This window comes from Lampetra fluviatilis, chromosome 5 (assembly GCF_964198595.1).
Source record: "Lampetra fluviatilis chromosome 5, kcLamFluv1.1, whole genome shotgun sequence".
In the NCBI taxonomy this organism is placed as follows: Eukaryota; Metazoa; Chordata; class Hyperoartia; order Petromyzontiformes; family Petromyzontidae; genus Lampetra; species Lampetra fluviatilis.
The window spans coordinates 8,699,433-8,713,236 of NC_136279.1; the positions used below are offsets into that span (position 1 = coordinate 8,699,433).

Consider the following 13,804-nt stretch of genomic DNA (forward strand, 5'->3'; position numbering starts at 1 on the left):
TCCCGCATATTCCATCGCATTTTTTAAGAAAACGTGCCGAATAATCAACGATTTTTGCCCGCAACAATCACCAAAAAACTCCGCGTTTTTCTGGAGGGACTGACTATTGGCATGACACGCGCGCTTAGAGACACTACGCATTCATTCAAACAGCGTCACCACGTGGACGAAGCTGATTAACTTACCAATGGTGTGAGTACACACACGTGCGTGGTACAGTAACTGTAGTTTTGTCTATTTTTGGGGAGGGAGGTTATATAGTATCTATATTTACACGTAACCCACAGCCTTGTATAATATAGTGGTTTGTTTAGCTATACGACGACACCGGTGACTTTGTATTCCATTCACAACGTATATAATTTTCATCGGCTAAACATAACACTCTATTACTACTACAGCCAGTAATATACTACTGTAGTGATAGTAGCTACTGCTATAGAATCAATATATACTATTATCGAGTCTGCAGATACTACTGTCAGTAGATACTACTGTAGAGTTAGTAGTTACTACTGTAGTCAGCAGATACTACTATAGAGTCAGCAGATACTACTATAGAGTCAGTATATACTCCTGTAAAGTCAGTAGTTACTACTGTAGGGTCAATAGCTATTACTATGCAGTCAGTAGATACTACTGTAGAGTCAGATATTACTATAGAGTCACTAGACACTACTGACTATAGTATGTATGATGTGTAGGAATATATGCCTATGGGGGGGGGGGTAAAACATATTTTTCGAGGGGGGGTCGACAATTTTCGGAAATCTTTTATATCAACTATTTACCCGCCACTTTCTATAACTTTTTGATTCAGGACTTCTTCCAGCCTCTTGTAATTGTGTTGATGGACAGACAAAACGGAACGCCGGGCTCTCACAATAGCTTAGTACTTGTATATGTGGATGCTATGTTTTTAAGACAAGTTTTGAAATATATTTTTCCCTCGCCCAACGCCGGGCACTTCCCGCTAGTAAGCGATATCATGTAGGATCTTTTTGGTTATTATCTTCGAGCGTCTTTTTTTAATCCAGAGAAAAGTTATAGCGCAAGGCGCTTATCAACACTATGAATTGTACACGTACCCAAAAACACGTGGGGCCGCCGGCTTCCAAAGGCGGCGGTGGCACCGCGCTCTTATCCGCACTGCGAATTCTTAAACACCTTGGGTGGGCGGGGCTTAGGGGGGCGGGGCCTTCGCGAAGCGTGACGTCACGCCGCCTTATCCGCTCTACGGATTATAAACGCCCATCATCGCGGTTACGTCACGCTGCGCTTATCTGCACTGCGCTTTACAAACAGCGATTCATTCGTGTGCAACGGCTGAGCCGGTGCTGCTGCCCGACCGACGCGCTCTGCTCCGTTTTAATATTCGACACGAAATAGCACAAACTTTTATTTTCCTACTTTATGCGAGGCTTTAAAAAAATATCAGGGCGCCGTATTGCGTCTGGTAACATTCGTTCTCAAAGAGAGAGAAGAAACACCCCCCCCAGGGAGTATTTTGTAATAGTTTAAAAAGGAGATACATTTGAGAGGCGCGAGTTTCATCGCCGATAATCGAGGAGGAGGCGGAGGACGACGACCCACGTGGAGGGAGACGGCGAGGGGCAACAACAACCACCGCTGCTGCTGCTAGATTCGACTTGCAGGGGCACAGAGAGAGATAGAGGGGGCAAGGCCGGTGAGAGCAAGGCGAAGCAAGGGGCAGGTTGGGGCTAGAGAGAGGTGTTATAGTGTGCGTGTGGGCAGCATTGTGTGTGTGTGGGAGAGCGGGTGGGCAGCATTGTGTGTGTGTGGGCAGCATTGTGTGGGCAGCATTGTGTGTGTGGGTAGCTTTGTGTGTGTGTGTGAGCAGAATTGTGTGTGTGTGTGAGCTGGTGGGCAGCAGTGTGTGTGGGTGGGCAGCAGTGTGTGTGTGTGAGCAGCATTGTGTGTGTGTGGGGGAGCTGGTGGGCAGCAGTGTGTGTGGGCAGCATTGCAAAGCCCAGGGGGTGGTGGTGGTGGAAGATCGTAGCTGGTCAAGGCATCGATAGGTGAGGGGCTTTGTCCCGCATTCGTTAGCAAGGAGGTGGAAAAGCAGAGGAAGCGGGGGGAGGGCGGCATTGGTGTGGGACTCGAGAGAGGGGAGAGAGAGAGGGGCAGAAGGGGCAAAGAGGCGCAGGGAAAAGGCGGTGGTCTGTCGCGAGAGTGATCAGGAGGAGGAGTGGGAGCCATGGCCACGCTGTACCTGGAGGATGGCACTGCCCTGCCGGGGAAGCTCTTCGGGGCCTCCAGGAGTGTGGCGGGAGAAGTCGGTGGGTGAATGCTGTTTTTGTGTTTCCCCACACACACATACCACACCACCCCAATTGAATTGTACACAAGTTAGCGATTGTGTGTTACTTGCGTGAAGTGCCATACGAGGGGTGGCATCACCCGCCCGCATTGGCGAGCGTGGTGAAGTATGGCAACCCTCACCGACGCAACCATGAGTCAATTTTCATCCAGCAGTGGATTGATACAATGGGGTTTTTAACGTAAGTTCCACTGACGACGGTCCGATACCTTGCCGCGGGTGGTCGTTGCACGCGTGGCATCCGAACCTGTGTTGGGTCTCTGCACTGAGCACCTTCTGAATTAATTAGCATTGGGAGACAAAGGCGGCCGGGCGCGTGGTGGTTTCGACCACACCGCCACCACTGCCACCACCACCACTGCCACCACCACTGACACCACCACCACTGCCTCCTCGTCGTGTCCGGGTTAAGCGCGCTGCGCTACGAACCCGGCGGCCCGAGTTCGAGTCCCACCAGTGACGATTATCTGCACCGGTTCTGGGCCACCCCTGGGTCGACTCGGCCTCAAACGAGTGCCTGCTGGTGCGGTGTGTCGTAAAAATCGCCGCTGGGGAGTCATAGGCTGCCGGCCGTGGTGCTAGCCACCCACCCCCTCGTGCGCTGTGCCGGCCCTTAATAGGTGCTCGCAAACAGCACTTGCACTAACCGGCTGGTCATTCTATACGGGGAGGGGGTCTTTTGTTGTGTGTGCACATGCGGTAACACTGAAATGCTGTTTGTGCGATTTTGATGAGGTGTAAAATGCACGAGAGTACCCACGTGTTCTCGTCTGAGACCTTGTGCGGGAGTGTTTTGAGTCGGAACAACAAAGGATTCTGTTTTACTATTTACTTTAAATATTTGTGTGCACCCTGGCTCATTTTACATTAATTCTTTAATTCCATTTCCTCGTTAATAATTGTCTCCGGTTCCGTTGTTGGAACATTTTTGATGTTCTGATGACATTCATGGAACAACAAATGGACAACATTGGTTAAAAGTGTAATACTTTACCGTGAATTATCTCGTGCAGTTGTCTGCATGCCAGTACTTCTCTGATCGCCACAGATTGTGAACTTTACTTTGCCCAGATTCCTCGCACGGTAATTGCCACACAGACCCCTTTGGGGATTGTTTGACCGTACATACTGTCATCAGTTGCGAATTGACCGTGGCCAGGAATTGAACTGGGAATAATTTGCAAATCCCGAGGGCTTGTTTGGCCTTTAACAATTTTACACAATTCCGTAATAGGTGTTACTTGCATATTATTTAACTGTTTTTCGAGATTATTTAAGGTTCGTGCTTTTTGCACGCACAACGCCGAGACGAAGTTTGGACAGCCTGCCTGCAACTTTTTGCACAGAATGGCTTTGTTACTTACTGCAAGTGTAAGTTGGTAGGTTTTTGCTGTTGCGCTGCAGTGTAGCCTCCCAATGAGGTCCTTACGATTTCGCTGCACGTGAATCTCACGTTCTGAAAACATCTACCCAGCACGTGCTACAACTCGACACGCCACAACAAAGGAATTTTGAGATATTAACAAGACAATGGCTCGGAAAGGAATTCGTAGTCGATCAAATACAATGTACCCTACATATGTAGATGAAGAACAACAAAGGTTACCTAAAGACAAAGAAATGGAACGCTTCTTTGTCACTCAAGAGAATTACAGTTAGCCTGCTTTAACTCCAAATCTCGATGGGGAGGGGGGGGATCAACACAACCCATCATTTCTCATGAATTGTTAAATAAAGTCCTATACCTACTGGCCTCTGACATTGGAATGTGGAATTTCCGCTCGATGGAGATTAGTGCTACCCAAATGTTCATCCGAGCTGCGGGACAATTTTGCTTTTCACTTGATAAGAAGAATAGTGAATATTGATTTTTGGACAATTGACCTTTAGAAAGATTATGGCTTACGGGGTTTGGGTCTTCATGAACGGAAAGTGATGGGTTAAGGGTTTGTGATAGAAACTCATTATTTTAATGACAAAGAGTGCTCCTGACTCTTTTGGATAAAGCTCATTATTATGAGTGTTTTGGAAAGATTAAATTGTGTTAGTCGGTACATAGAGCCCGAACAAGTAAATGTGGTAGGATGGTACAGATCTGCAGGTGGATAGGATTGGTTTGCTAGTGGTAGGGGTGCTGTTAGGAGATTATTATGATCATAATTTCCTGAATTTAACTTTCCCAGGAAAGCCTTAATGAGGCACAAGATTTGTTTTTCAGGCGGTCCTATGATATCATTTTTGGACCATTTGGTATGTTTTGCTTGTAAAATAAAAACAAACTGCCCTGTAGAAAAGCCTCATATGCCATGGTGGTTACGATAAAGAAATGGTTAGAGATTGGTGAAAAACGAATTTTCTCTACTTTTCTCTTCAGTAGTTTACCCTCTTTACAACACTAGTCATTGTAAATGTGTAGTCTGGACAGGAATTGGTTGTGCCACCATAAAAATCGATCTGCTTGAGCTTGTCATCACGATCAGCCATTGTCTATCCACCACTGGATGAAGGCCTCTTCAAGCCATCGCCAGCTGTCAATTACCATTATGCCGAGTCTATGAAAGGCATTTGACCGAGTGGAAATGGGGAGTTATAGATTTTACCGAATAGCTATTTGCAAATGCACAATGTAAAGCTGATTAAAAAAGGGAAGACAAAATACTTTGTGGCACATGCTGCATACCTGCTAGAATGCGAGCCAATTAAACGCCATCATCAGCAGCTATATATTCTATCAACTGCTGTGATGATGTTGCTCTTATTCATGTCTGCACAATCGCAAACATATAGACGGTTTTGAAATGTGGCAGTAACTGGCAAAAAAAGACTATCACTTTCTTGCACAGCTTTCCGCCCCTGCCAACTGACCGGTTCGCAAACAGGATGGAGAGGGATGGGCCAGTCGAGAGCGAGGCATTGCAAGATTTGTTGCCCAAGGCATAGGGCTGGCCCCTCCCGCCTGGCTGCCCTGCTCTCAAAATCTTTTCATGGGGTGTTTGACACCACCGCAACTCTGTGACTCACGGCAGTGCATTCTAGGGGAGTTGCAGAGCGATTAAACGAACTTGCAGTTCAACCAGTAATGTTGTGAGTAGATGAGACACCTTACCAACCACCTGCCCACCAACTGTGAGTAGTGTCCAGTTAGGTAGGTGGATAAAATATGTGAGTGAGTGGGTAGATATGTAAATGGGTGAGTAAGTGGGTGGGTAGGTAGGTGGGGTGGACAGGTAGGCAACATCTGTGGGTAGATAGATAGTTGGGTAAGCGGGGGAAATAGGTGACTTTGTGACCCATTTTGGCAGAGACTGGGGTAAAATATTAAACAGGAAAACATCGTACAATGTCAGATTGTTTAAATTTTTACAAACAAAGGCAGTTTAATCAAAAGCAGCTTCATCAAGTTATGTTAATATTGTGTGGAATTATTCCAATGGTAATCATTCAAGACAAATAAATAATTGGAAACGTTTTAAGTTACGATAGCAATGAGTCAAAAATAAACTTATCATTGAATAGTAACCACAATGTGGTGTCAATTACGAGGACGTATGACAAATGCAACAAATCTTTCACAGAACAAAGAAACAAAGAAAGAACAAAGAAAACTGGCACGCATTATATGGATACAACCACGAAGTTTTCCTAGTTAAACAAATGCTTCTGAAAACATTGTTAAATGTTATGTTTCAGCAAGAAAGTGGATCCTTGTCTGTTGATTATTTAAGAAGCATGTTAAAGTTTAACACGTCGGCTTTCCAGACCAACATCCATAATAGAGGGTTTTTTGGGTTAGATCGCGTAATATAATGTGGTGTTGAACCCGCCACCGATGGGGACTAACTATGAGCAGCCAACATTAACTTCCTCTATTTAAGACCAAAACAGCAGGATACCTCCACAACTCTGGCTGTTGCCTGATGAGGCTGGTCGTAATTACCGGAGAAACGTCGTACTCGAATTGCAAATGTGGTGGGTTTACTCTCCAACACACCGAAGTGCTGAACTCGTAACGGATTGACACGTCTTGTTTACATGACAAACCTACCTAATTGGTTGTCGGGTGGTGGCGGGTTTAACGACGCATTTATATTTACGCGATCTAACCAAAAAACACTTATTATGAAGCCTATTAAAGAGTCCAGTTCCCTTAACTGTGCAGATTGCAACTTAAAATGACATTGCTAACTAGGCCTTTGCAATGGAGGAGCATTGCATCTCTTGGCAGTGTTGGGCCACTGAGGCTGGACACTGGGGTTTCAAGGTGAGCTTCCCTCACCACGGAGCTCATGGCCTTGGTGAGGGATGGGTCCCGTGCCCCCTCATCACATGGCTCCGAGGGAATTGATGATGTGGCAGCGGTACACGAATTTGTGTGTTTAATTGGCAATGTGCATAACAAAACAGATGCATGTGGATGACCCTGGGAGTTTCATGGCAGGAAATGTTCAGTTATTTTTTCCAAGGTTGCAATGGGTTGGTCACGTGTGCAAGGATGGAGGAGGGAGGGCAGGTTCCAGAGACATCGGCGATCAAGGACATGACATAAAGGCAGATATATGATGATGGTGCTGATGAGACTGTTGACTTGGCAGCGATGAGCTCTTGACCGCCAAGTTAAGCAATGCAATGCAGAACTTTCAACGGTTAGAGCTGGAAGTCACGTCAGGGAAGGAACTGCCCTGATGCGTGACGGTTTCGTACAATTTGTGAGTGTGTAAATTGTTGAACCTGTAATGAATGACCACTTGTGCTCGGCCACCTTCATTTTGACATTTTTGACACATCTGTACTTCGTACACCTTGAAAAAATTATCGAGCTTAAATTTGTTTCTAATTATTGGCTTAATGTCTTGATAAGAAGACATTTCCATTCAGAGCTGTTGCAGCAAGCAGTCCACTACCTTCTTTGAGAAATATAATTGGAAATTACCACTGTACGATTGAATGAAGTGAAAAGCCTCATTTAAGACTGTTTTTGCGTGTGCAATTTTTGGTAAATGAGTTGAGGCCATAAACTCGTTACAACTTGAGAACCCCGAGTCTGTGTGTGTGTTGGGGAAACTGATGCAGCGGTTACAGCATCACACTACGAACCTGGCGACCCGAGTTAGATTTTTGGCCACAACTGCATATGTGCCAATCCATATATTAATTGGTTTTGTGGGTCGCCTAAGTCAACTCAGCCTTACCTGGCATTGTGTGTGATGCACATCAACACTAGGTAGACAAATAGCCGGGCATAGCCACACCACCCCTGCTAAAGGGTTGAACCGTCTTTAACAAATCCTCGCTAACAGCCCTGTACTCAACAGTCTGTTAAAGGCTATACTGGGGTATCTTTGATCTTTGTGCATACAATTGTGCATTCATGCATGTGCGTGTGAGAGAGTATTCATGCGTGTGCGTAGTTAAAAGCTACACGGATAATCATTGTCTTTGTGCGTGTGTCTGTGTATACCCAAGTGTTCCAGACGGGCATGGTGGGCTACCCGGAGGCACTCACAGACCCCTCCTACTGCTCCCAGATCCTAGTGCTCACCTATCCGCACATCGGCAACTACGGCGTGCCTGCCGATAGCGACAGCAACTTCGGCCTGAGCAAGGTGACGCTGTGGGCTGCTGCCTCACTGATGAGTCCCAATGATTGTGAAGTCCCGTAAAACACTGTATTTGAGCGCAGCTGACTGATGAGCCCTTGAAAACATTTAAGACCCAAATAACACTGGTCTCCCCTTGGCAGTATGTAGATGGGCCACGGCTAACTGAGCACGAATGTTTAAGCTCCTACATAACACTTGGCTTTGTGGGAGCCTGTTGTTAGACATGAGCCTTATCTGTCTGCCACTGTTGGCCAGATTCCTTCACAGTTCATGTCCCAGGCAAAATGCTCATTGGCTGAAGCCCTGGAGAGAAGCCAATGTTAAGAGATGTGAGCTCTGTACCTCATGTACATTGTAAAGTTTTGGTGTGTTTTTTTTTCTTTAGTACATTAACCAACTACAGTGTTATCCATCCCATTACGTTGTTATTTTTTGCACAAACAGCCAGAGCATTGGAAGTGTATCGACTTACCCACCCCACCACCCGTAGTTCAGTGAAATGTCGTGATTTGAAAACAATACAGTTTTCAGGATTGACTTTTGTTTGTATAATTTGTTCTGTCTGTCTTGAGAATACCTGGCAGTCTCTGGCTTACGACAGTCCAATTTGCAACGATCCACATTTACGACATTTATATAATGCCACCATGAATCGATTTACAATGCAGAAACTTGATTTTACATGACTCCAAACACATTTTAAAAGAGTCAGTCTGGTTTCCGGTGTGACTTGGCGTGGAGCTTTTGTTATTCTAAAGTGTTTATGTGGATTTTTACCTTTTTAAATAATAAACCTTGTTAAATATGGCTGATGAAAGGAAAAACACATCGGCAAGTGATGTTTCTCCTGTTTATACTGTCTATTGCAAAATAGGATCTGATTTATGATGAGGTTTCCATGAATGCATTGTGTCATAAAAGTTGGGGACTGCCTGTACCAGATGTTGTAGGCTTGGCCAATTCGGTTGCCAGGATTTAATCCATTTGTGTGGAGTTTTTAGTGTTACCCTCCTCGTATTCGCGATGGGTTGTCACCAGGTCCTCGGGTTTCCTCCCACACGAAACCATGCACTCTGTAACAAACATCCCAGTGTAGCAACACCCTCCTGAAAAAGAGTTGAATCTCGGTGAGGCTTTTTCTGGCGACTAAAGGCCACCGAATGCACGTTGCGTAACGATAAATGCTCCCTCCCCTCTCTGAAATGTCCCCCCCGACGCCCCCCCCACCCCCATGTCCACTCGTCGCAGTGGTTCGAGTCGTCGCGTATTCACGCGGCGGCCCTCGTTGTCGGCGAGTATTCGCGCGAGCACAGCCATTGGAGCTCCACGCGGTCGCTCCACGATTGGCTCTGCGAGCACAACGTCCCCGCACTCGAAGGTAAATGAGATAAGAACCAAGACGCATAGTAAAGCTCTTATCTTGTAGCTGTGGTGCAGGTTAAGGGGCTCCCCGCGCCACAGCCCCCATGTGGATGCCCTGGGGCTCATTGTTGGTGCTGTGCGCCAGTTGCTTCATCCTGGGGGGGAATGTGCTGCAATGTTGTTCTTCTTAGTTTCCCCTCCCCCGCCCCCCTATTTGTAAATAGTTCTTGAAATGCAATATTAGTTCGATGCTATTTTTGGCACGGTGATGAAGCTGCGTGTAAACGTATGGGAGTGATTTCACAGTAATATCACGACGGGAGTGCCAGACCGTGACATTGGAGTCGGCGATGTTTTAACCCCTTAATAACCTCTTGCCTTTGACCCCCTCTCGCCTTGCCTGCGAGCAGGCATCGACACGCGGGCGCTGACCAAGCTGATCCGTGAGAAGGGGTCGCTGCTGGGGCGCATCGTGCTGGACGGAGACGACGAAACGTCAGTGCCGCTGCAGGACCCCAATCTGCGCAACCTGGTTGCCGAGGTGTCCATAAAGGTGCCCGACTTGCAAATCAATTCTGCACCCGCTCGCTTGTCCACTTGCTCACACAATCGCCCACTTATCTTGCTCAATTGTCCGCTCACCTGCACCCTTAGTCAATCGTTCAATCACTTGCTCACCGCAGGAGCCGCGACTGCTGAACCCCGGTGGGGACATTCGCATCCTGGTCATCGACTGCGGCCTCAAGTACAACCAGCTGCGGTGCCTGTGTGATCGCGGTGCCAGCGTGCAGCTTGTGCCATGGGACTCGTCGCTTTCCTCGGCCGGTGAGAGGGCCGCGAGGGAGGGTGCGCACCACTGCGGGGATGACGCCGCCACCGTTGTTTTGTCTTGGAGCAAAACCGATGCCAGAAACGTTACCGCTTCCTTTTTGTTGCTGCTTGTACTGTAATTGCATTTCTGCCGCTGCTGCTTATACTGTCGCTGATGTCCATGCTGATTCTGCTGCTGCTGGTGCTTTAGCTGTTGCTGCTGTTAATGATGTTTCTGATGCTGCTGGTGCTCTCGCTGCTGCCAATGTGCTGATGCTGATAATAATGTTGCTGGTGCTGCTGCTGTTGACGCTGCTACAGTTGCTACTCATGCTCTTACTGACAAAACTGCTGATGCCGCTGTTGCCGATGCCTCTAACGCCGACTCTGCTGCCCCCGTAGAGTTCGATGGGCTGTTTGTCAGCAACGGCCCTGGCGACCCGACGCAATGCACCGCCACGGTGGAGGCGCTCAAGGGCGTGCTGGCGCGCAAAACTGGCGCACCGCCTATCTTCGGCATCTGCCTGGGCCACCAGCTGCTGGCGCTGGCGGCTGGAGCGACCACTCACAAGATGAAGTGAGTGCCGGTTCGAGCACGTAATTGCTGCCACCGCCGCTGCCATTGGTGCTGAATTCTTTGAGAGGTGTGTGGGTGTCTTGAGCGTCTGTCTTGTGTGGTGTGTGTTGTTTGTACCTGTGTATGTTATATGTGTGTGCATTTGTCTTTGTGTGTGTGTCCATCATGTGCCGTGCCAGCCTTCATAGGTGCTTGCTAACTGCACTTACCCGAAACGTCTCTTAAAGGCTTTAAGGGAGGTCTTTGTATGTGTACACGTATCTGGTGTATCAGTGTGCTTGCGTTTATCCTGGTGAATGGCGGTTGTTGTTGCGTTCATCCCCGCGCCTTTCCACCAACGCCAGGTACGGCAATCGCGGCCACAACCAGCCGTGCCTGCATGAGGCTTCGGGCCGCTGCTTCATCACGTCGCAGAACCACGGCTTCGCGGTGGACGTCGCGTCGCTGCCGCCCGGGTGGACGCCTTTATTTACCAACGCCAACGACGCCTCCAACGAAGGCATCGTGCACGACTCGCTGCCATTTTTCAGGTGCCACCGCGACCCGGTGCCTGTTCACGACCTGCGTCACCTGCGACGTGTCTGTGAGCAGAGCGAGCGGAAGGCCAGGGGGCTGATACGGTGGGAGGGTTGGCCCGGATTTAAATAAAAAACGCAGATAATGCTAACAATTATTTTTTTATAAAACAAAAAGCTAGGCTTTAAAAAATGCATTTGTCACTTGCTGGTAAAGATGTCAGTGGTGCTGCTGGAGGTTCCAATGTTGGTGTTGCTGTAGTAGTGGTTGTGATGTCACTGCTGTTCGTAGAAGTATTAGTGGTGCTGGCAGTAGTGATTTGCGGTGCCAGCTATTGTCGTGGAGGTGCTAGCGGTGCTTGGGGGGTAGTGGTGGCAACACGGTAAGCAATAGTAATGGCTGCTTTGGCCGTGGCGGTAGCAAAGGCGGTCTTGGTGCTTCACGATGTCCCGTCCCCCCCCCCCCCGTGTACACGTCCCCAGCGTGCAGTTCCACCCGGAGCACATGGCAGGGCCTCAAGACCTCGAAGACCTCTTTGACGTATTTCTGCAGGCTGCACGTGACCACAAGGCTGGCATGGACCTGCAGGTCACGCCCAGTGAGTTCTGCTTTTAAAAAACAAAACAGCTGTCATTGTTCACAGCGTAACAGAGGTATTGACGATGCTCGCGATGCGTGCGTCAAATCGGTGTTCATCAATCACAGTTTTATTACGTTTTTGATTTGTATACGTTGTATATAATGGGTTCACGTGCAGCTAACCTGAGTTTGATTCTTGGGGAAGGGGGCCAGAACCGATTCGGATATCACTCGCCACTGACGTCCGCCATGGCCAGCATTGGAACTCGGGTGGCTAGCTTCACAGCGCAGCGAGTTAACCACTGCGGGGCCCAATCCACCGTACTTGGGTTTAACGAGGCTCATTTTTTAAACCGGTGTCTAATCGTGTTTAATTTCCCCATTCGCAGTCAAGCAGCGGCTAACGAAGCACCTGACGTGGAGTGGGACCCCCACGGGGTGCGGGGTTCAGGGTGGCCGCCCGGTCAAGGTGCTGGTGCTTGGGTCGGGAGGCCTCTCCATCGGCCAGGCCGGGGAGTTCGACTACTCCGGCTCACAGGTGAGAACTCCCTGTGGTGAGGAATCTACACTGGTGAGCGCACCCTTTCGTTTACAGTCTCTTCCATGGTAGAGGACTCCACACGATTTTAGAACTCGACCACAGATTTATTAGAGCCTTGAGGATGAGGAATTACGGTGAGCAAAGGCTATATGTGGGCGAGCGCCGACACAGACAGGGTGAGCACGTCGTATTAGTCGCTAAACCAGTGGTCACAATTGCGGTTGTGATTGCAGCTTTGGTGATCGTAGTTGTGTTTGTGGTCCTAGTTGTGGTTGTGGTCATAGTTGTGGTTGTGATCAGGTCTATGGTTGTGATCCCGGATATGGTCGCCGTTGGGGATACGGTCTTAGCTGTGCTTGTGGCCATATTTGTGGCTGCCATTCCGGTGACACCACCACTGCCCCCCCCTCTGTCGCTCGCCCCCCCCTGGTTGTGTCTGTGCCCGTGCAGGCCATCAAGGCCCTGAAGGAGGAGAACATTCAAACAGTTCTCATCAACCCCAACATCGCCACCGTGCAGACGTCGATGGGTCTCGCCGACAAGGTTTACTTCCTGCCCATCACGCCCGAGTACGTCACGCAGGTTAGTGGCGCCCGCCGCCGCACGTGGAATCCTTTTTGCAGTGAAGTTTTTAATTGACGTGTACTACTTGATGTTACCTGCGGCATGGACATTGACAAATGACTTGCAACGAAAACTTTTGGTTCTCAAGTTAGAATTATTCTGACGCATGATGATTACGAAAACAAGCAACTTGTGATTAGATAAATAGTGGTATGATTGCCATCAGCCCAATTTTAGTTCCCATTGATGAGATGTATCTCCAACTTCTCCAGATCTTCTCTCCCCGGCCTTCTCTCCATGGCCTCTCCTCAACCACCTCCATGACATCTACCCCAACCTCCCCTCCAACTTTCACTCCCCAGCCTTCTTTCACCACTGCTCGTTGCTGCGTTCGTTCCGCAACCACCTTTCCCACCTGTGTGTCTCCCTGCCTCACCCCTCCAGGTGATCCAGAACGAGCGACCGGACGGCATCCTGCTGAGCTTCGGGGGTCAGACGGCGCTCAACTGCGGCATGGAGCTGTCAAAGCTGGGCGTGCTGGAGCGCTATGGCGTGCGCGTCCTCGGCACGCCCGTCGCCTCCATCGAGATGACCGAGGACCGCAAGGGCTTCGTCGAGAAGATGGAGGAGATCGGAGAGCACGTGGCGCCCAGCGTGGCCGCCTGCTCGATTGAGCAGGTGGGGGAGTGGGCACACGCGCACGCACACACCCGTGGGCACACTTGCGCACTCGTGAAGACAAGGATCCCCCACCGTGTAGCCGTGTATGGACTGTTGGGGAAAGTGCTTTCAGCGAGAAAGTGCACCGCTGACAGTGGGAGGTCCGAATCGAGCAGGGGGGTGGGCAAACCTGGAACAGACCAAGAGCCAAAAAGCACCCATGTTCTGCCAAGAGGCAAGTGTATATATATATG

General features: G+C 49.0%; 1 protein-coding gene across 2 annotated transcripts in view; it reads left to right on the plus strand.

Moving 5' to 3' along the window:
* Positions 1-1,317: 1,317 nt before the first annotated feature.
* CAD (carbamoyl-phosphate synthetase 2, aspartate transcarbamylase, and dihydroorotase) overlaps positions 1,318-13,804 on the plus strand; it is a 43,707-nt gene continuing 31,220 nt past the window's right edge. For both annotated transcript variants that reach the window (XM_078856659.1, XM_078856660.1), the window contains exons 1-11: positions 1,318-2,300; positions 7,805-7,944; positions 9,190-9,319; positions 9,714-9,856; positions 9,987-10,128; positions 10,516-10,690; positions 11,035-11,220; positions 11,689-11,804; positions 12,175-12,323; positions 12,777-12,908; positions 13,335-13,568. In XM_078856659.1, coding sequence (XP_078712785.1) covers positions 2,219-2,300; positions 7,805-7,944; positions 9,190-9,319; positions 9,714-9,856; positions 9,987-10,128; positions 10,516-10,690; positions 11,035-11,220; positions 11,689-11,804; positions 12,175-12,323; positions 12,777-12,908; positions 13,335-13,568 — 1,629 coding nt within the window. In that variant the 5' untranslated portion in view covers positions 1,318-2,218. The remainder of the gene's footprint in view (positions 2,301-7,804; positions 7,945-9,189; positions 9,320-9,713; positions 9,857-9,986; positions 10,129-10,515; positions 10,691-11,034; positions 11,221-11,688; positions 11,805-12,174; positions 12,324-12,776; positions 12,909-13,334; positions 13,569-13,804) is intronic.